This window comes from Chelonia mydas, chromosome 7, assembly GCF_015237465.2.
Source record: "Chelonia mydas isolate rCheMyd1 chromosome 7, rCheMyd1.pri.v2, whole genome shotgun sequence".
Lineage (NCBI taxonomy): Eukaryota > Metazoa > Chordata > Testudines > Cheloniidae > Chelonia > Chelonia mydas.
The window spans coordinates 26,618,731-26,642,222 of NC_057853.1; the positions used below are offsets into that span (position 1 = coordinate 26,618,731).

The 23,492-nt window shown below is 40.7% G+C and overlaps 1 protein-coding gene across 11 annotated transcripts in view; it reads right to left on the reverse strand.

Annotated features, from left to right (window-relative positions):
* CACNA2D3 (calcium voltage-gated channel auxiliary subunit alpha2delta 3) overlaps positions 1-23,492 on the reverse strand; it is a 702,225-nt gene that overhangs the window by 66,829 nt on the left and 611,904 nt on the right. For all 11 annotated transcript variants that reach the window (XR_006292226.1, XM_043551412.1, XM_037904897.2 and 8 more), the window contains one exon: positions 327-388. Coding sequence is in view for 10 of the 11 variants with exons in the window: in XM_043551412.1 (XP_043407347.1) it covers positions 327-388 (62 nt within the window). In the remaining variant the exon portion in view is untranslated. The remainder of the gene's footprint in view (positions 1-326; positions 389-23,492) is intronic.

Sequence of the window (23,492 nt, forward strand, 5' to 3'; positions counted from 1 at the left end):
CATTCATATTTTTCATGTCATTGTTGCATTTTTTAATGTAATGTACCCTTAGGATAACTGTTCATGGATCTGTAGGTTATACTTGGGAGACTGGATTTGGGGAGCCTCTCCATTCATGACAATGAGTGTTGGATCAGTCCCATGTGTTTAGCCTCATGATCACACTTTTGTGTTATAATGAATTGAAAAGTAAATTAGAATAGCTTACAAACATTCATAGGAAATCTAGAACTGCCTTGGCTAAACATATATAGAACATCATCACCTGTACAGGAAGAGAGTTGCTGTGGTCTCATTTGCATAAGTAGCATCTAATTGGAACATACCTGTCTACTGGCAGTCCAAAACTTCCTCTGGAAAAATTCAAGTTTCATCTGGATACCTACAGCTGGTAGAAATTATAAATAAAACCAAGGTATTAAAATATTTTACATGGTTATTTCAAAAGATTCATGGCGGGATATACTGGTGAAACCTACTTGGAAAAAAAATATCACAGTGGTTAAATTTAAGAGATCGTCATGGTCACACATTAAACAAGATTTATCTTTTGCTTAAGAAATCAAGATACTGAGGACACAATATAGTAGGAACTCATAAATCAGGACTTATTAAAATTGTATGCCCTTTACAGTTAAAATAAAGGAACTGAAAAGTGAGCACCAAAGCTATGGCAATTCTTTTTTTCTAGACTGGTCCCATATCTCAATAATCCAACTCTGTTGTATGCTGGAAAAAACATAACTATTCACTACTGACAGGCTAGGAGGATAAGTAAAATTTAGCTGCTGTGGAATTCTGCACTACAGCGGAACCCCACTGTGGGCTGAAGTCTTAAGTTGTCCAAAATGAGTGAAAGATGGCAGAAAGGCCATCTATAGATCTTTGACCTTCAGATATTTGTGTCAATTTTGTGAAAGTAAGCCCAAGGTGGAATAAAAGGAATGAGGTAAAATGAATGAGTGTGTCTAATTTAAAATATTGTTGGTTAAAGGGTTTCAAGACTCCTGATGAGGTTACCAATGGTAACACATTATGAACAATTTTAAAAATGGTTTACTAAAACATTATAATTAAAAGCTTATATGCTTTTGGAAACATATTATTAATATCTTCATTTTTTAAAAGTTACGATTTTGAAGAAAATGGCAGGAATTACAGGACAGAAAGATTTAGGGATGCCTTATGTTGCATGGCTACTTCAATTGCTCCTGTTGGCCATTGCAGGGAGGCAGATCTGCCCTGATATCTGGCCCCTTCTGCTCCATCCTAGAGCACTCCTTTCTACTAGTGGGGTCTTCCCTATGGCTCCTTTATGCTAATCTGGCCGAAGCACAAGGACCAATGCAAGAACGAACTGGCACCTCACTGGGCATGGTCTATCCTCAAATCCAATATAAAATTTCCCTGTACAGATCTTCCTGCAGGTCCTCCATAGGAGCTGCAGTTCTTGGAGCTTTGGTGACCAGACAAGGATTCCAGCAACTTCACTGTCATTCATTATCGAAAAAACTCCCACCAAAATCCAAATTGTTTTGGAAACTCTAAGGAAACTTCATTCATTCAATCTTTCGCTAAGACCTATGTTATGGACTGCTTTTAATATATTTCCATTCTTCCATAATATCTTATTCAGACTGGCAGTTGGTATTTGTTTTCACAAATACGCTGAAGATGAAATCATGAGCACATTTCATACTATATTACCAAATATAAAAATGTATGTGATATGGAACTCAAAATATACTGCTACAATGGGATGTAAAATTAACAACAGAGGAACATTTTCATATTGTATTGGTGTAGAAAAAGTTTTGTCCCTGCTGTGCATCACATGCAATACTCCATGGTGCTCTCAGGGAAATCAGCACCCCTACAATGTCCCATTAGGCATAAAAATGCATCTTTAGGTGCCTAAATACCTCTGAAAATCTGGCCCTGAGCCCTTTATATTTAGTAATAAATTTAATAGCCTATTTAACAGTTATTAAAGAGCACCTTTCATCAAAGGATCTCAAAGCACTTCACAAAAGTGGTTAAGAATATCCTCATTTTACTGATGGGAAAAATGAGACAAGTAAGATGAATGAAAGAATTCACACAGTCAGTGGCAGAATTCAGAATAGAACATAGGTCTCCTGACTCCAAGATGCTTGCTCTAACCATTAGATGACAATGCTGCCTTTCCTAAAAGAATGCAGATATAAATATAAAGTAGCTTGGGGCTCAAATATTTCATTATGAAGTTCTGAAAGGCTAAAGGTCTGTGGATAGCCCAGAAAAAATGTATTGGTTCGAAAATCTTTTTCAAGTATATTTGATTGGTCTTAGGGCATAAAATAATCTGACCAAAACAATATCCTGTGCTTGTCTCAGTGCTCTTGAAAAGCACAGGGAATATATATTTCCTCACATGAAGCCTGCAAAAATGCTTTAGTATTACCTCAGGGGTTGAAACTAAAATTATTACTCCATTCACAAGCATTGTTAATTCTTCTGAACATGAGTTCAGTCAAATAATTATAATCTGAAATGTAGGAAACATTCGTAATTGCCATTTATTATACTTTACATACAGATGACTGTTCAAAGCACTGCATGTCAGGAAAAATGAATTCTAAGGAGTTATTCACTCAAAAAAGCATATAAAACACTATGTAGACTTCCTAATGACATTGCACAAACCAGTATATAAACAATAAAAAAGGATAGGATTAAAATGTCATATTAGGATATACTCTCTTCAAAGAAAACTCCTGGTGCTGCTTTCACCATAAAGTGTTAATGGGAGCTGTGTTTTCTCTTCTTGTCTTTCACCATAGAAATATATCATGTAGCACTTTGTTATTTAAAAACAAGTATAAGAAGGATTACAAAGCTTTCCTTGGGGGAATACTTCACAAGGGAAGTATGTAACCTGTTAGGCGTGATATTTAAAACTTTGCCACTTTTGACATCCTATAACCTCGAACAGCGCAGACTAAAATATGTTACATTTCTGTTTTACTTTCTTAAATAATATTGTACCTTAGAGATTAATGTTGCAGCCCTACTAATAGCCAAATAGCTAAATGATCTGAACAGTGTTTAAAAAAGGATAGAAGAACACTGGCAGAGTTGGTAAAGCCCAACCCTGAAGACTTCACACAAGTGAAACTCCCACTGAAAATCATGGGAGTTTTACATGATTGAGAGCAGGCCCAGCATTTCTGTCTGCTTTTTCCCCCCTCCTGGTCTGTCCAAGAATACACTGAAATTCACAGAGCTGACACCAATAAAAACAAAACTGCAGCTGCCTGCCTTCTCTCATCTTCATAAAGAGAGCATGTTCTAAGTTTTGCAGAAATTAGTCCCAGGATTTCAATTGTCTTTATATTCCAACATTACTTTGTGCAGTTCATTAAAATGTGCACATGAAATGTTTTACAGATGAGCTATGTCATAATTATCTCATTACAGTTTCAAATTCTCTCTCATGTGGTAAGTAATTTATACTGGGCATTAGGATATGTTCAGTATAAATTCATCTTTGATTTAAACAAGGTTATAGGTTGCATATTTAACACTTGTCTACAAAGGTTTATTATGGAACTTGGGTGTTTGTAAAATGTTATCAAAGAGGAACAATATTATGGTATATTATGAATTGCTCTTATATGTTGATTACGCTTACATTAAAATGGTTTACGAGAATCAAAATGACTTTTAAACAAATGTTGTTTTTCTAGGTACTAGGTATGAATGCCCAAATATATTTTTATGATCATTTTCTGATGCTTTACAATTTGGATATCAGATAAGTTGAAGAAATATCTTTCTTGTACTTAGGCTCTAATTCAGGAAAGCACTTAAGCACATGCTTAAAGTTAAGCATGTGAGTTATCCTGCTGAATTCAATGGCTACTCTTTTGCTGGATTGGGACCTCAGCTCTGAAAGGGGCAAGGTAATGGTCATCCTTTTATCTTGTGAGAGTGAGTTCCACAGTTCCCATGAAAGCTCTCTCTTCCACACTCCCCCTAATAGTTGGCAGTTTCATTGCTTCTCTCTCCATGACTATGGAACAATCTCTTAAGCAGCCATGGCCTGTCCCATGGAGGGCTTTGAATGTCAGGGCAGAAACCTTGAACTTGTCTTTCCAGTATAGAGCTCTGGGGTGATGTGTTCACAGTGACCTGCATTGCTAAGCAGACAGGCTGCCCTACTTTTAAATCATAGAATATCAGGGTTGGAAGGGACCTTAGGGGGTCATCTAGTCCAACCCCCTGCTCAAAGCAGGACCAATCCCCAACTAAATCATCCCAGCCAGGGCTTTGTCAAGCCTGACCTTAACCTCAAAGGAAGGAGATTCCACCACCTCCCTAGGTAACGCATTCCAGTGCTTCACCACCCTCCTAGTGAAAAAGTTTTTTCCTAACATCCAATCTAAACCTCCCCCACTGCAACTTGAGACCATTACTCCTTGTTCTGTCATCTGCTACGACTGAGAACAGTCTAGATCCATCCTCTTTGGAATGCCCTTTCAGGTAGTTGACAGCAACTATCAAATCCCCCCCTCATTCTTCTCTTCTGCAGACTAAACAATCCCAGTTCCCTCAGCCTCTCCTCATAAGTCATGTGTTCCAGTCCCCTAATAATTTTTGTTGCCCTCCACTGGACGCTTTCCAATTTTTCCACATCCTTCTTGTAGTGTGGGGCCCAAAACTGGACCCAGAGGAGAATGATCACGTCCCTCGATCTGCTGGCAATGCCCCTACTTATACATTCCAAAATGCCATTGGCCTTCTTGGCAACAAGGGCACACTGTTGACTCATATCCACCTTCTTGTCCACTGTAACCCCTAGGTCCTTTTCTGCAGAACTGCTGCTGAGCCATTTGGTCCCTAGTAGCAGTGGATGGGATTCTTCCATCTGAAGTGCAGGACTCTGCACTTGTCTGTGTTGAACCTCATCAGATTTCTTTTGGCCCAATCCTCTAATTTGTCTAGGTCCCTCTGTATCCTATCCCTACCCTCCAGCGTACCTACCACTCTTCCCAGTTTAGTGTAATTTGCAAACTTGCTGAGGGTGCAGTCCACGCCATCCTCCAGATCATTAATGAAGATATTGAACCAAACCGGGCTCAGGACTGACCCCTGGGGCACTCTACTTTATACCGGCTGCCAACTAGACATGGAGCCATTGATCACTACCTGTTGAGCCCGATGACCTAGCCAGCTTTCTATCCACCTTATAGTCCATTCATCCAATCCATACTTCAACTTGCTGGCAAGAATACTGTGGGAGACTGTATCAAAAGCTTTGCTAAAGTCAAGGAATAACATGTCCACTGCTTTCCCCTCATCCACAGAGCCAGTTATCTCGTCATAGAAGGCAATTCGATTAGTCAGGCATGACTTGCCCTTGGTGAATCCATGCTGACTGCTCCTGATCACTTTCCTCTCCTCTAAGTGCTTCAGAATTGATTCCTTGAGGACCTGCTCCATGATTTTTCCAGGGACTGAGGTGAGGCTGACTGACCCGTAGCTCCCCAGATCCTCCTTCTTCCCTTTTTGAAAGATGGGCAAATTTTCATTGGGAGAATTTTCAGGGCACCTGGTTTCCTCTCTAGATATAATTAATTGCAATGATCAAGTCTGGAGATCAAGAATGTCTGAATCATCTTAGCTAGGTGTGTGTCCAATACGCGGAGAGACAATCTTCTGGCCAGACATAGATGAAGTTGGCACTTTTTGCTATCATGACTATTTGGGCACTGAGGAGTCCAAAAGGGCTTATTTAACAATCTACAGGCAGAGGTCTTCAATAGTGGGGCATATTATAAAGAAAAAGGGCTTATTATAAAGGAAATAACCTCTTCTGCTAATATCTCTAACATCTTGCCTGGGTTCAGCCTTAGCCAGCTGCTCTGCATCTAGATGCTGCCTAGGTCTTCAGAAAGCTAGGAGACTTGACACTTAGGAGATGTAGCACTGGGCACTGACTATGGTACTCCAGCCCATGTATCTCATGATGCAATCCCACCTCACACCCTACTACCATTGTCTGCTTATCGATAACAAAGTTGAGACTTGGCCTTCAAAATATGAGAAAAGGCTTAAAATCAAGACAAGTTAAAAACTAATTCAGTGCTGTGAGTTTCCCCCTCATAACAATCTCTTTAGACTAATCAAGAAAATCTATATTAGGGGAGTGCAGCTGTTCCTCAAGTCAGGTCAATGTTTTCAAATGAAATGCTACTGAGGGTACATTATTATGAAAGCTGTGGCTACAGCACTGAAACAGTTGACTAATAGGAGAGATGAGATTGAGTCCTGCTTTCCCTTTTGTACTATATGCACTATTAAAAGATAGCAGGAGCTAAAGAAGCTACATTGGTACAGGGTAGCACTCCCTGTGGGGTTCATTACACTCCTGTCCAAACTATGTGCACTATACGTTACTTGAGAAAAGTAATGAACAGAATCTGTTAGCCACTAAGCAAAGGTGGCTTTGGCTACGAGTTCTTAAGAGCCCAACTGAACATTGTTTTGTGGCCCCAATACACCACATAGGATGGAACAGAGAGGAATGCTGAGGTGTAAGTGCCACGTTGATGACATTATGTGATGCCATCCTGCTACAATAGTGTGTTAATGTGATGATGCTGGGTCCCTACACAACCGCTGGTATCACAGGCCATGCCAGGATGGCTCTGGTCAGTGATGAAGTGACTCTCCAGATGTTGAAGGTTGAATACTTCTCTATATGATTCATTTGGCAGAGTACAGCATTAAAAGAGATTCATGGCATCAGCAGTTACAATAACAAGTGAAGTTAAAACTGAAGGGGTAGTTTGAAATTTGAGGCATATCCATACTATGAATATTTGTACTGGACCAGGCAAATCCCTAGTGCAGTTGTGCTGCACTGAGGTAAAACAGGGCTTGCCGTGATGTAGTTTACTGTAATTTATGCCAGTCAAGCAAAACTACATTTCTAGTTTTCACAAATCTATATTGTGCATCACATTACAGGAGTACAGGGCGCCCAATTAATGAGTATACACAGGACTATAGGGGGCCCAATTAATCATTGCTCTGTGTCTTGTTTTGTTTTTTTTACTTATTTACTAGCACTCTAGTCTAGTAGCATTTTACATTTACGTTGCACAAGGTGGAGGACTCAGCAAAATCAGACCCAGTAAGTTACATGGAAAAATTTTCACCTGAAGTGAGTTACTCTCGTTACCACTTGTGAGTGATGAGGTCATTCTACAGTGTCCCACAAATACAAAGTCTGAGTTTCAGCACAGCAATACTGTGCTGAATTTTAATAATCCAAACATTTGATACCATATGAAATAATAATTACTACTACTAGCAAGGCAACAAATAGCCTTTGAAAGCAACTAAGGACAATAGGCAACATTAACTCCATGGAAATATTTTTTTTTCTTTTGACAAAGCTGCCCATATTCCTCAGCACACAGGCTATGAAATAACAGATGGCAGGGACCTAGAGCTTGAAACTCAGTTTCAAGAAGGCAGTTGCTATTCTGACTTTTCAACTGTGTATCATAATCTAGTCAGTCATTTTAAAGCACAAATATGAGAACATAAGGGCTAATGTGCTTGTTTAAAGGACCAAAATGCAAAATACTAGACATGATTAATCACTCAGGACTCATTTAGGCTGCTCAGTCCAAATACTTAGTTACTGGCCATTTGCAATGCAATTGCATGCAAAATTTTCCTTCACTTCATTTGCTAATGGTTTCACTTGTATGTGTATATTTGCCAGTTCAGGTACATTATATTTAAATAATAGATGGTTACAGGAATCACTGAGGGAATAATTCTACTGAAAGGTGAGGGTGGATGGTTTATAACAGGGGTCTCAAACACGTGTCCTGCAGGCCGCAAAGTTACTTGCTGCAGCCTGCCGCCCCGGAGTTATTTCCTGCGGCCACCAAGCTCCCTTCCCCCGCTGCCTCCCCTTGTTCCCCCAGTGCGCCGCATCCCCTCTCCTCTGCCTACCTCCAGGCACTTCCCACTGCCAAACAGCTGTTTGGCAGCACTTAGCGCTTTCCAGGAGGGATGGGGGAGGAGCGGGGAGCGGCACGCTCAGGGGAGGAGGCAGAGAAGAGGTGGGGCAGGGGCAGGGATTTGGGGAAGGGGTTGGAATAGGGGCAGGAAGGGGGCAGAGTTGGCGTGGGGACTTTGGGGAAGGGGTTGGAATGGGGGCGGGGAAGGGGTGGAAAGAGGCGAGGCCTCATGGAAGGGGTGGAGTGGGGGGTTCTTTTGTATCTTTATATGAAAACATGTCAGTGATTCAGCCCTTGGGCCAATGTACTAGTCCTCATGTGGCCCCTGTGGTGATTTGAGTTTGAGACCCCTGGTTTATAATATCACCAGAAAGCTCAAATCATCACTGTAGCCCTTTGGATCCTTTCCTTTTTCAATTATATTGGAACTCCACACGGCTTTTAAGTTTCAAAACATATATATAGGGTGACCAGATAACAAGTGTGAAAAATTGGGACAGCTAATAATCTTATAAATTAGGTATATTACAGAATGGTTTGGTTGATAAGACACTGAACTGACACTTCAAGACTTGGTTCAATTCCTGGTTCAGTCACAGACTTCCTGTGTAACCATGGACAAGTCAATTCATCTACCCCGTGCCTCAGTTTCCCATCTGGGGATACAACTTCCCTATCTCACAGGGGTGTTGTGAGGATAAAATACTACAGTGATGAGGCACATATGTATCTAGAAAGACAGAGAGAAAACAAATAACTCCTCAGAATGGACCAGCATTTCTCACACTATATGGGTAAAACCTATGGTTGAAAACATGATCAGCAAACACAGAAAGCAAATTTGTAGCCAGACAAGGAAAATGTTGTCGCTCTGTAACACTTTCATCAACAAATAACCTCTTCTCTATGCACTGGTGTATGCTGAAAGTACAGGAGTTCCCACACTGAAAATATAGGGCCTGCTTCCTCCTGTAAAACAAGTGATGGCGGCCAGACCGGGCAGTTCTATGAGGGGGAAAAGTGGTGGCATCGTAACACCTTCTACAAGCCAGCTGGGGTTCTGTAGGTTTTTTGAGGGCAAGCTTGGGGCAAAAGTGGCAAAGCCAAAAATCTTCTTCACTCTCTGGGCTATCCAAACGGGAGTGAATGGTACTTTGAAGTTAAAGATGCACTGACTGCCACAGTGCATCCTCTACAGTTCTACTGTGAGGGAAGGCATCCAACGGGAGGGCCAGAGTCTGTCCACAAAACATCATGGAAGAGCCAGCCACTCACATGGAGGCTCTGGGACCAGTAGAGATGGAAGCAGAGTTCCACACAGCAGCCAGGGTTCAACAAATGTGGAGACCCATGTCTCTTGCCCTACTCCCGACTCTTCCCCCTTAAAAATATCATTAGAAGATGAATGTTGTGGAATATCCAGGACCCTGTCTCTCCTCTTTCCACAGAGGATACAGTATGGCCCATGATTAGTGATCTTTTCATGCCTGATTCCTTTTATTTAGCAAATAACTTTTATGACAGACTGAGGAGTAGTTTAGTTGTCTAATCCACAGGTGCAGGAACTAGGGTGCTGGGGGTGCTGCTGCACCCCCGGCTTAAAGTGGTTTCCATTATATACAGTTTGGTTCAATGGCTCTCACACCCCCACTATAAAAATGGTTCCAGCACCCTTGGCCTAATCTGGAGTTTAGAAGATTCACAGCTTTTTAGGGTAGTTTTATATTGATGTTCAGGACCTCATATCTCTTCCTCTGCGAACAATTACTTTAAATTACTTTAAATTAAATTTACGCTACTCCAAAGTCAGAAATATTGGAGTCATATCTTAACCAGAACTTAGTTTTCCACCCTCCTTTCCCTTTCCTATAAGCCTGCCCATTATTCTTACTAAGACCTTGTTTCTGATGTAATCCTTATCCACGATTTTACCCTTTCTGTCTTGACTACTCCAATTCTCTCCATTACAATCTTCCCAAATCACTAGTGTGTAAATGTGAACTATTCCAGAATACTGTAATTATGCTACTGTCTCTGCAAACAAGGAAATAGCACATCACAGGCTACAACAAGAGCTATCTTGGATTAGGTTCAAAGCTGTTCTCTTAAGTACCCTGGGTTTTCAGATTAGCCAAGGACCAAATAGCCAGAGAAACTGAACAACCTCCTCACACCAGAGATCATTTCCGAGGTATATTGTGAAGCAGCATGCTCTGTAACTGCCTACAGTGTGTCTGCATTGTAGATTAAAAGAGTACTTCCATCTCCAGAGCTGAAAGTCTAACACTTTTCACAAGTGCTAAATTCACCTCAAAACATGTATTTGACATATCCTGTAATGAGGACTTAAAGAGGATCGTACACCCGAAAGTCTCTTAATTCCAATAACTTTTAACCAACAAATATATATTTCAGTCACATCATTATGTAACATAAGCATGTTCGAGTATCCTCTCATGTAGCTATCTCCTGAGATAAAGTAATTCTTTCATCACCAAAGGAAGAATTAAAAATTATGAGTTAGGACTGATATACTATTAATTGTTAAATTTATAACTACTGAATGATAAAAAAAGGAATACGGCCAATGACTGTACCAAACTATATACTCCTTTCGTGTCTGAAGTACTTGTATGCACCTTTCTTAGAGCACAATGCAATACCTTCCCCTGTAAGAATAAAAAACTATCATTTATTAATTTGGACAGGGTGTCAGAGGTATAGGTAAACCCTGTCTTCCAAAATGCGCTATTTTTTGTATTCAGTGCAGATTTTTAATATATTTTCTGATACCTTCTCCAACATGAAGATTTTTTTAAATGGAGCGTTTTAATTACAAATGTCAGCACTGACGTTATTCCACTGGAGAGGTCACAATTACACAGGACAAGTTAATACCAAAAGCAGCGGGCGAAGAAGGGGAAGTAGCTTTCTCTGCAAAAAGCACCTATGTACTAGCTGCATCTGCACATTATAATAAGAATCTCCTAGAGTTAAAATGATATCTACAATCAATTGGTCCTTTACCATGTTCAGAGTTTAAGGAATATTATAAAACATTGTTTCACCATGTTGAAGTATGCCATATCCAAACTAAGCAAGGAAGCTACCTAGACTATACAGGATCATGCCATTGTTTCCAAGTTTTGTCATGTTTATTCCTATTTGCTTCTCCGAGTTAAACAGTGTAATGTTTGCTTGTTTGTTTGTGGTTTCTTTCTTGGTAAAATGAAAGAATGTTAAACTACACTGATTCATAATTGAAGGGACACTATCAACCTGGTGTAGGTCCCCAAAAGTATTTCTTTTATAAGAGGAAAGTATACATCAGAGATATATACTCCCATATCTAAATTTATATCTATGTCTGAAACATAACTAAATATCAAATCAATATTGTATCTGTATGCATACACATACACACATCTCCTGCCTCAACCTGAACTATGGAATCGCTATCAGTGCTTATTTTGTCCATAAAATAACCTATTGTTAATCTATAAACAAACTTAAAATAAAAACATTTTTATAAATATTAAATTACATGCAGATGCATACACACATTGAAATGGTTTCTGGTTAAAATGTTTTTGGGTTCTCAATGGTATTAAAAATTGTTCCAGGTATTATTGATACCTTGATTTAACTGTTATAGGCACAAACATCTGGCAATGTTGCACACACATCTAAGGTTGCAAATATAATTAATGATGCCACCACAGCTCGGTAGGGTGCTCAAGCATAGTTTGCTAAAGACCAAGATGTCACAAGACAGCTCCCCTGTTGGAGCTATGGGGATGCCAGGTATAAATGAGTGAATGCTCATGAGTGGCGATAGTGGAGAGCTGAAGTATCTGTACAATGCTCTAAGTGAAACTTGAAGCTGCTGCCCCTCCTCCCAGAAGTTTTTTGGAATTAGTGGTGGGGTCAGTTGTTCTGGCTGGGGGACTCCAAAGATAGAAGGGAGGCTGTGCCAACTGGCATCTCCTGGAGGCCAAAGGAAAGCAGAAAGAAAGGCGAGCATGGGCGCTTGATGGGAGGCAGCACAGAAAGGGGAACAGAATGATGATCCTTGGAGACCTAAGTTAATTGAAACTCAAACCATCAGGGAAAGCTGAAAGGGCTTGGTTTGCAGCCAAGCCTTGACAAGCTGAATTGTGGAGCTCAGTCTGTGAACACCACCGCTAACCAGACCCTCTTTGACTCCCTGACACACGTCTTCCTTCTGGAGGACTAATGAAGCAGCCGCAGGAGGAAACATGAAAAGGAAATAAATTGAGTGAATACATGAAAATATATAGATGCTGCTGACTGAAAATACATTGTATTTCAAGCAGGTTTCAGTGAGATGCTTGGAAGAAAACAGGTATCTGTGAATTACCATTTTGACAGTTAGACTATATTTCAAACTTTACAAGGTAGCAGTTGATATGCTGCCAATATTTTAACAAAAGGCTCCCACAAAAAAATGTTCTCCTTTACCCTGTGATAAGCCTTGTGTACGAGGGGTGGGACTCAGGGGAGGCACTCGAAAATCCATGTGTTGTTTTCCCATTTCAGCATAAAAAAGCTCTCTCATAACCAAGGAGGAGGGTAACCAGATGTCCCGATTTTATAGGGACAGCCCCGATTTTTGGGTCTTCTTTTTTATATAGGCTCCTATGACCCCCCACACCCTGACCCAGTTTTTCACATTTGCTGTCTGGTCACCCCACCACTTGGCAAACTTACTTCACTGGAAAGATAAACAGCTTGTTCCCGAAAAATAAAATAGATTTTTAGAAAACACCTGCCACCTAATGCAATCTGGTCCATTTCATTGCCAAAAAGATGTCCTTTGGTAGTATTTTTATGAGTCTCAGGAATGATATACAGGTATCCAGAGAGGGGGCAAACTCCATCTGAGGCAAGAAAACTGTTCTGGCGGCAGAATTTTTACAAGGAATTCCTATAAGCCTTTGGGAGCCCTCCCTCCAGCACCTCCCTAGAAGGTAGCTATTCTGAAGGATATTTCTTAATTTTGATGATCGAGGAAATACGTAAAGACGGAAATCTGACTGTACTATGACTAAAATAAAGAAAATTTTATTTTAATAAATCTCTAACCATTTTATAGTGTTTGCTCATTCACTTTTTGGCAATATTCAAACACATCCCATGACTGGAACAAAAGAATAATACATTTATAAATCTTAAGGGAGGCGTCATGAAATGTCATGTATTTTAAAAAAAAAAACATTAACTCTACTTGTTACAATTAAGGTTTTAATCTTACTAGTTGTTAGTGTGGCTTAGTTGGTATTCCTTTCACCTCTGGGCCAAAGGCTTGTGGTTTCAAGTTTCTAATTAGTGAACCTCAAGAGGCTCAGAGTTCCAATAAACAGCCACAAGTTGTGATCCTTATCTGAACCCTTTGAGTCTGTGACTCCACTCTCCCATGAGACTCTTCCACAGTTAGTCTCGACTGAAATGCAGCAAGAACAATCCTTCTTTCAACAGTTCCCTTCCTCTAGTTCCAGTCCTGATCACCAACTGGGTTCAAAATCACTGATCTACACATTCCATAATCTCAAGGAAGACTGATTACAGAAACAGGTGCAGCTTCTCTGGTTCTTATTTCCAAATAGGTTGATCCATTCCCTAATTCAAGTTTTAATGCTAGAACGGTGGCTCATGCCCAATCCTGACACAACAGTGCAGTGCTGGGCAGGTCCTGTACTGTTAGGGATGGCATTTTTTAAAGTTTAGATGAGGAAAAGATCTCTCTCTTCCTGGTGACGAACAGTTATAGATTCCTTATAGATCTGTGCTAGGTTTTGTGGAGCCCTACATGAAATAACTTTTGGGTCTACATCCAGTTTCTCCCATATGTGACTAAGTCCCTCCCCTCTCCCTCGCTTCTCCTTACCCATGGAACACAACCTGACTGCCTCCTTCTTCTTGACCTGCAACTTCCCTGTGGTTCGATGACCTCATCCCTCTCATCTGTTTGTGTGATACATCCATAGATTGGGAAGCAAGGAGGTGGGGCAGAAGAGTGGGATTCTAAGCAGGGAAGGAGTGAGAACAGTTAGGGAATTCAATTTCTGCTGCACCCTGATGGTTTCAGAGTTATACTGTACCACAGACTGGTAACAATACTCCATCTAGCATGATGGGTGTATGCATCTAGTGCCAGGTCCTTGGAAGCATGAGACCCTATTGGTCCAACAGGCCTAAGACCAACACTAGAGAAAAGTGTGTCCAGGTCAAAATTCCTTTATTCATCATCACTTGAAACCAACACTCAAAAGCATATGTTTGATCTATTACTGAACAGATAATAGTTACCATGTTCCTCTACACATTCCCTGTGCTATCCCACTACACTATAAATTGCTTCAGGTTACCATGAATATAAGTGGTAGTATATAAAGTCAAGTACTATTCTATTGTATTTTCTACATGAGAAGTATCTGATTGCATGAGCATAACTTGCTAAATTTTCAGTAGTATGTATCTCTCTGCTAAATATTTTTGAAGTAAAATAGCTATTTGCTATAAGGACCAAGAATAGCTTCCGGTTTTTTTGTTTTTGTTTTTGTTTTTTTGACAACATGAATTAGTTTAAGCACATTGTGGTAATCTACAGATTTAGGAGCTCTTTTTAGAAGTGTGTATGCAGAAAAGAGCTGGTGCTTCCCTTGGGGATTTTGTGGGTACTCGTACCTTTGTGTGCGTGCAACTCTGATTTGCATGGTCACTTGAGGCACTCTGTGTATGCAACTCCGGAACAAGCAAAAGTGTGCATGCATTTAAAAAAAAAATCTGTGCCTTAATTTCTGTACCTCTTAACTATTTTTAGTAGGAGAGAATAAATGCAAAAAACATGGACAGTAATGGGTAGTCTCCATGAATGGCATTTGCTCTAAAAGCAGCTTTACCTGCCTGTTATCAACTCCTTTGTTTCCTGTTAGCACAGAAAATGCAGTTTTCTTTAGTCTGTACATGTAAAGAACAGAGTAACATGTTTGTTCAATGTAAGCATAAGGTACTTACTACCTTGGCTAAGAGCCAGCTATCCTGAAGTACCCCCTGAACTGTAGGTTTAAGCCATGTTGAAACAAGAAGTCATTAAACAAATACTGGATTTTACTGTACTGAAATGCAGGAATTTTCCTGTTCATTATCCTCCCTCTCATTTTATCTACTTAAAAGAAAAACAGGGATTCTTTCAAAAAAGATTAGTAGTTTTGTGTGTTTATTGTTTCTCAGTATATCAATTACAGGCATGCCTGGTGAGAATTTGAATGGGTGTCCAAAATGTATTTCAGAAGACTGATTAATATTAATTATACCTCCGTTTCCATATTTTAAGTTGTTTAGCCTCATTCCATGAGAACACTTTTCCATTAGCATTTTGAAATCTAATCATGAAGGGCAAAATTAAACTTGGGGCCAAATGCTGTATCTGGATGCTCACGCAATCCTTACTGATTTAACTGGGACTTACCTATATATTTGCGAAAAGAATTTAACCCTTGACCCCCCTCTCTTATACCAAAAAAGCCAAATGTGCGAATTAGTGGACTAATCTGGACAGGTACTGAGCACTTTACAGATAGGGTGCTTGGGACGGAGGGACAGCCTTCATTTTGATTTTGCTATCTTGCATTATTTCATCTTCCAGTTGGAATGCTATTCAAATGTAGAGCTGAGCAGAAACAAACTGTTTTTTTCAGTTCACTGGCAGAGCCGGAAAAAGGATTTTGATTTGGGGCAACCAAAAATTTCACCAAACCAAAAAAGTAAAAACTGTTTGGGGTCAAACAAAACTTTCAGTTTGAACCAAACTAAATTTCTCATTTAATTTTCAACTTTTAACCCTTTTAATTTTTTTAAAATGAAACTGAAGTAAATTTTGACTGGAAAAGCTGATTTGAATAAAAAAAATTCATTCTGAAAATGTCAGAATGAAACATTCTGATTTTTTTCCTGAATTTTGGAGGGGTTTTTGACTGATACAATTTGACATGAATTTACAAAATGTTTCAGTCAATTCCTGTCTACATTTTTCAATGAAAAAATTGCATGTAAAAATTTCAACCCGTTTTACTCAAATGTTGTTCTTTGTTTTTTGGTAGCCTTTCAGGTCCTTATGCACTAAGGCATAATTTTGTTTTATGACTTGCATATTAGTGTATCTAAATAATTAAAAAATTACAACTTTTAAAAAAAACAGACTACAGAATAAAAACAGTAAAAAATAATAGTACTGATATTTAACAAATGGTTTAACATGTTCAGTGTGCTGTATAAACATTAACTAATCCTCACTACCCCTTGTGAGGTTGGTAAGCACTATGGCTTAGATCTGAAAATGCACTTAAGCATATGCCTAATTTTGAGCATATTACTCGTCCCAGGAAAGTCAATGGAACTATTCACATGCTTCAAGAGAGGCATGTGCTTAAATGCTTTGCTAGATTGGTGTCTAAATTCTTTCTCCCAGAATATAGAGAACAAACTTTAACCCTGAGATAAGGGTGAACCTAAAGGGTCCACACAGGGAGATGCCAAGGAAAGAAGCAGCAACTAATTGAATTGGGAAACATGTGGCAGCTGGGGCTAGTGAGGGCAGACAGACTGTTGATTTATTGGACTCTTTAATACAATCCCGAAGACGTTCATTTGGACTTTGTGACATGGCTGGAGGGCCAAATCACTGAAGACCCAACAAAGTCAATTGGCAGCTGATCGGGGATACAGGGGGCAAGAAAGGGCACAACCCGCTGCTTGAAGGTGCTCCAGAGGTGAGTGTCCCATTACAGTAACATTTTCAAAAATGTCTTAGTGATTTAGGAGCTTAAGTCCCATTAAAAAAATTATGTAGGCACTTAGGGGACTAAATGCTATTGACTTTCAATGATATTTAGGTTTCTAAGGGCCAGATTTTTTAAAAGGTAGTTAGGTCCCTAAAGATGAAGACAGATTCTCAGTGAGATTTTCAAAAGCACATAGGTGCCTAACCCATCCTGAAACTGATGGGATTAAGGTGATTAAGACCCAGATATTTAAAGGTATTTAGGCATTGCTGCACTTAGTGTTTCAATGCCTAATTGAATTAGGAGCCTAAATCTCATTTTCAAAGGGATTCAGGCATTTAGGCACCTAATTCCCTTTGAAAATCTGGACCTAAGTGCTTTTCCACTAAGTGCTTATCCATATCTTTAGGCACCTAAATATTTTGAAATATTTGGCCCTAAGTGCCTAAATACTTGGAAAATGGTATTTAGGTTCCTAAATTACTTAGGTGCTTTTGAAAAATGTCCCCATTTTCCCCACACTTTTGCATTATTTTATAAAATGTTCAGTTTATTAACATTCCCATACAGTATCTTTAATTAATCATAATAATGAATAAGGAGAACACTTTTCATTTCTTGTTACCTTTCAAACATAGATGTCAGAGTGCTTTACCAATATTAACTAAACTCCACATCACATCTCTGAGGTAAGTATGTTTTTTTTCTCCCTAATAACTAGAACTTCTTAGCACCAGAAAAAATGAATAGAAACTAAGCTGTAAACCACTGAACACTAGTTTTCTTCTTTTTCATTAGAAACAAAGGAAATACAATAAAACAAGCACAATAAAGATACAATAAAGTATTAACTGACTTCAGTAAAACATTTTTAAGGGATTTAATTTTATTCTGGTCTTAAATCATTTTTATAATAAAAAATTGGTAAAATGAGAGTAGATGGAAAAATAGGAGGATTACATACAAAGCTCTTTGCTTGAGCCAGCAAAGGAGTTAGAAAATGGTGTCTATAAGGAGCTCTGCTTCGAAGACACGATTTCTGCCTATGTAAGGATATGCTTATAGGGTGTTGACTTCATAGCTGAGATTCTTTTTCATTTAATTCACTTATATTAGATTATGGTACTGATTATGATCATATCCACAAATCAGTATTTTAACAGAGTTTCCATGGGAACATTATATGCCCCTGTTTTTTAACTTTGTAGACAAGGCAATGCCTGTTTAACAAGTTGAACTAGTTTGATGAGGACAACATGTTTTGTTTAAGTTACATTAACTGAGGCCAATATTTCCTAATTGCATTACCAGGAGAAACATTTACAGAAGTTCTTTTTTGTGGAAAACCTTCCGTAGTCCAGAGTTTGAGTCATTTTAATCACTGAAGAACAGGAAACATCAGCACTGCCATTTCTTATCAAACTGAAAATGTGTTAACTGTTCTTAAATCCATAAAATTTAATCCTTTATCAAATGACAAAATTAGTCTTGTTTTCTACTCTTCATATGTAAGAATACTATCCCATAGCATCTGGATTTCTGAGAAATTCCTAGCAGAGAACACATGCTTATAAAGCCAGGGTGGTCCGAGGTTAAAATAGTGGACTGGGCATCAGGAGACATGGTTTTCATTCCTGGCTCTTCCCCTTATCTTATCTCTTCCCCCTTAACTTTGAGCAAGTCTCTTTGCCTCATCATTATCCTCATTTCACAAATGGGGAAACTATTTCACTTGCTTTGCAAAGGGCTTTGAGGTCTATGAATGAAAGTGCAAAAAAAGGCAAGCATTATTAACAATATGTTGTTACACAGTACATTAGCACCCAATCTTGGAACACTTATTCAACCTCCAGTCAATCGGATAACTTACCCATCTGAGAAAAATATGGCTGGAGCGAGCCTTTAAAATTCAAGACATAGCATGGATTGTCCCCGCAGACTTCAACAGAAGCAAGTCTTCCGAAAATATTGAGATAATTTTCTTTTAAAATACATAAATACTGTTTATAAAATAAGAATTTCAACAAAGCATACACCCATCAACTTTTGACTTACACAGTCTACAACTAAGAGAAGTAATCTATAGCAAGATTTTTTTAAAATACTGAACTTTATAAAATCACAGGGTGGGGATTTTACTGGCTGTAGTAGATGTTCCCCCTGCCAGCATAAAAAAAATATGGCCAAAAGAACGATGAGATATCTATAAATCTGAAATGCTAATAAAAGCTTAATAAAAAAAATCAGCAAGGAATAGTTTAACAACATTAGTATATGGCAGTAATTTGAGTGAAGCGAGCTGTGTTTTAATTCACTAAAGCAGTGGTTCCCAAACTTGTTCCACTGCTTGTGCAGGGAAAGGCCCTGGCGGGCTGGGCCAGTTTGTTTACCTGCTGCATCTGCAGGTTTGGCCAATCGCAGCTCCCAGTGGCTGCGGTTCGCTGCTCCAGGCCAACGGGAAGCGGCGCGGGCCGAGGGACGTACTGGCCGCCGCTTCCAGCAGCTCCCATTGGCCTGGAGCAGCGAACTGTGGCCAGTGGGAGCCGCACTCGGCCGAACCTGCAGACGCGGCAGGTAAACAAACTGGCCCGGCCCGCCAGGGGCTTTCCCTGCACGAACGGCGGAACAAGTTTGGGAACCACTGGACTAAAGTATACCGTACTTCAGGGAAGCAGGCTACATTTGTTTAAAGACAGTCTCTACCCACACTTCCTATTTTTCAGAAGTCCTCTATTGAGAATAGTGATAAAACACAGGATATATTTGAATGACCCCATCAGGATGCCTTAAAGATAGTTGTCATTTTGATGTGCTCAGTACATTTAATGTAATCTTATATTTCACAAAACAGTATTTTCTCGTTGATCCTCTTTGGAAAGAAAATATTTTTACATTTAAATTAGCAGGAAAAATGGCTTTCAGTCAATACTCAGAATAAAGAAAATGGAGTGTGATAATCAAATTACAGAACAGAGTCAAACAACAGAAACACAGAAAACCTGAGCGACCCCCCGCAAACTTTACAGAAACTACTGCCCCACCAAAGAACTTATATTTAGGGTCAGTTGCATGGTCTGATTGATCAGGACACATTGTAGAATGGAGAAAGATAAGTGAATGTTGCAGCATGCCGCAATTTTTATTAACTTGAATATTAAAGGGCTTTGAGGCTGATCATTCCCCCACAAACTCTAAGGCATTAACTAAGTCTAGGCTGGTGTTCAATGCTATACAACTAAGGAATGAGAGTTAGGTCTGTCAGCCAAACCCCAGTACTGAATTCATGATTCAAACTACTGCTGAATCCCACTGGTTTCTCCCCTCTCCCTACTGAGATTTTATCATGAGCACTGTGATAATTGGTGGGTTTTTTAAAGCCCCATTTCCTGGAATCGTTATTTCATGAGAATCTCAGTTTTCATTTAAATGAGGCCGGGGAAAAAAGGTAAGTTCCCAGCTCTCATGACTGCAGGCAAAAGCTTGAAAAAGTGAACCATAAAGGCTCAAAACATTTTAAGCCAATCATGATTTCTGGGGCCTGATTCATGATTTTTAATGCTTGGGCTTGGCAGTACTGGGTGTAGTTCAGTCTGAGAAGATTTTCCTTACTGCACAGGCTAACAGTGTCCACCCAGCCCCTCTGGGGCTTGTATCCAGCAATACCCAAGAATCTGGCCCTGAAATCTCTTTTAGCATTGGGTACTGGCCACAAATAATTTTAACATTTAAACGATTTATTTATTGACATTTATTACCCGCCTCACATCTTTTGTGTGTGTTTGCTACCCCTTATTCTTATGATCAGGCATTCAGGATGCTCCGAGGAAAGTGAAAAACCCACTGGGCACCTTGCCAATGTTAACACAGTGGGCAAAATTCCTTCCTGACCCCAAAAGGTGAACTGGTCACACCCAGAACAAGCCCAGACACTGAGGTCTGACAATTGTACTATCTGTAGGGCATGGCAGCTTTCAGAAGCAAGAATGATTGTTGCATGCCCAGGAATGCTTAAACACAGAGGATTTGAGGTGGGGGGGGGAAAGGGAGCCAGTCAACTTCCTCTACTCTTCAGTTGGACAGTGGGTACCTGGGGGAGGTTGGGACATTGCTACACCCTGCCCCTGCTTACACATGATTAATACATGTGCTTGCAGGAGGTGAAAAAGGAGGCCCTGGTGTCAGTAAGCAGACCCTCCCTCCAACCAGGGCCTCAGGGGTGGCCATCCCTCTGCTGGCCCAATTCATAGGGTTGCCAGATGTCCAGTTTTCGATCGGAATGCCCTGTCGAAAGGGACCATGGCGGCTCTGGTCACCAGGCCGTTAAAAGTCCGGTCAGCAGCACAGTGGGGCTAAGGCAGGCTCCCTGCCTGCCATGGCTCCCAGCAGCTCTCGGAAGCAGTGGCATGTCTCCCCTCCGGCTCCTACATGTAGGCGCATTCAGGGGGCTCTGCACACTACCCCTGCCCCAAGTGCCAGCCCTGAAGCTCCCATTGTCCAGGAACTGCGGCCAATGGGAGCTGCGGGGATGGTGCCTGCAGACGGGGTAGCATGCAGAGCCACCTGGCTGCAACTCCATTTAGGAACCAGAGGGGGAATATGCAGCTGCTTCCACGAGCTGCTTGTGGTAAGTACCGCTGAAGCCTGCACCCGACCCCTTTTCATGCCCCAACCCCTGGCCCAGTCCTGATCCCTCTCCCGCCTGCCGAACCCCTTGGTCCCAGCCCAGAGCACCTTCCTGCACCCCAAACACCTCATCCGCAGCCCCATCCCAGATCCCGCATGCCCAGCCGGAGCCCTCACACCACCCTGTGCCCCAACCCACTGCCCCAGCCCTGATCCCCCTCCAACACCCCAAACCTCTCATCCCCAGCCCCATTCCAGAGCCCGCACCCCCAGCTGGAGCCCTCAGACCTCCCCTCCCACGTGTCCCAACCCCCTGCCCCAGCCCTGATCCCCCTCCCACACTCCAAACCCCTCGATTCCAACCTGGAGCACCCTCCTACACCCCAAACCCCTCATCCCCAGCTCCACCCCAGAGTCTGTACCCCCAACCAGAGCCCTCACACACTTCCGCACCCCAATTCAGAGCCCCCTCCCGCACTCCAAACTCCTCAGCCCCAGCCTGGAGCCTCTCCTGCACCCCAAATCCCTCATCCCCGGCCCACACCAGAGCCCACACCCCCAGCTGGAGCCCTCACCCTGCCCCCTGCACCCCAACTCCCTACCCCCTACCCCTGGTGAAAATGAGCAACTGAGGGTGGAGAGAGTGAGCGACAGAGGGAGGTGGGGCTTCAGGGAAGGGGCGGGACTTTGGAGATGGGGCGGGGCTTTGGAGATGGGGCGGGGCAGGGGTGTTCGGTTTTGTGCGAGTAGAAAGTTGGCAGCAACCCTACCCATCCAGCATCTCTAAGATGGGCAGAAGCATTCTCACTAAGAGTCACAATTCTTACTCAAGGCCCAATTACTGAAATCTTTGCCTGCTCTGTTTTGCTCACCATTTCTTAGTATAGTTTTCAGCAAATCAGAGGGGCAACACATTTGCAATGAGAAATTATACAAATGTAATTAAAGAGTACAAACTGTACACTTTATCCTGTTTCTGCTGAATTCAATGGGAGCTTGCCTAATTATTTCACTGGGAGCAGAATCAGGCCCATTATCTTCACTGAGTGTATTTAAGGTTGTAAAGTACTTTTAAGTAACCACGCTCAGGCACTACAGTGATTAGGGCCATATACTGTAAGTACATGGATTTTGTTTTTACTTTCTAAACCTGGACTGCAGTGATGTGCCTGAAAAGTTGTGCAGAACAATTGTTTTCAGCTAAACTACATAATGTAACATTACACTGTAGAAATTAACTCTATTTACCTGGAACACTTTGGAGTCTACCTAGCAGCAATAACTGCCTTGGAGAAGAATTAATGAGGGCTTAATTAAAGAAAGACTGTCGGACTGCTCTCCCAAAGTGGATATCTGTTAGTTCCTAAATTGAGAGCAATGCTATGTGAAAGTCTGAATGTTTTAAGGCACATCATAGGGCAGTATAGAGGTTTCGTTTCCATTTCCTTTCCTGCCTGCGCTGCTCTTTTAAGTTGAACCAAATATTAATATAAATTAAACTGCCTACAGTCTATCACAGTGTCATCAGCTACAAGGATACCAACGAAAGGGACAGCTCTCTGCTCTTCCTTCTTACTCAGGGGTTTAAAGAAAGGAAACTTCTGAACTCAAGTAGTAACTAATGAAAACCTACTTAAGTTCTTATTGATGCTACAAATAGTGTCATAGAAATCATTAGTGCAATAAGTTTAGGCTTGGCAGAATTCAATTTAAAAAAAATTTTGACAAATAATATTGATGTTTGGTTTTAAGCAATTTTTTCTATTTTTATCCATTTAAATTTTCCCAGTTGCAGGAAATTATGGAGGGCAATAATGACATTATTTAATGACAGCAGTTGTGATTCAGAAAGTTGAAGCTTTATAGTTGTTAAACACAAATTGTCAACATCACGTCAAAACATACAAGGCCAATATCCTGAAATCAAACTCTGCTAAGCAGCATTTTTCTTACTTTCCCTATCTGTAAATTTCATTTATTATCAATGGAAATATTTTTTCGCTGGTTTGTGTGTGTATGGTGAAATCAACCTACCGACATT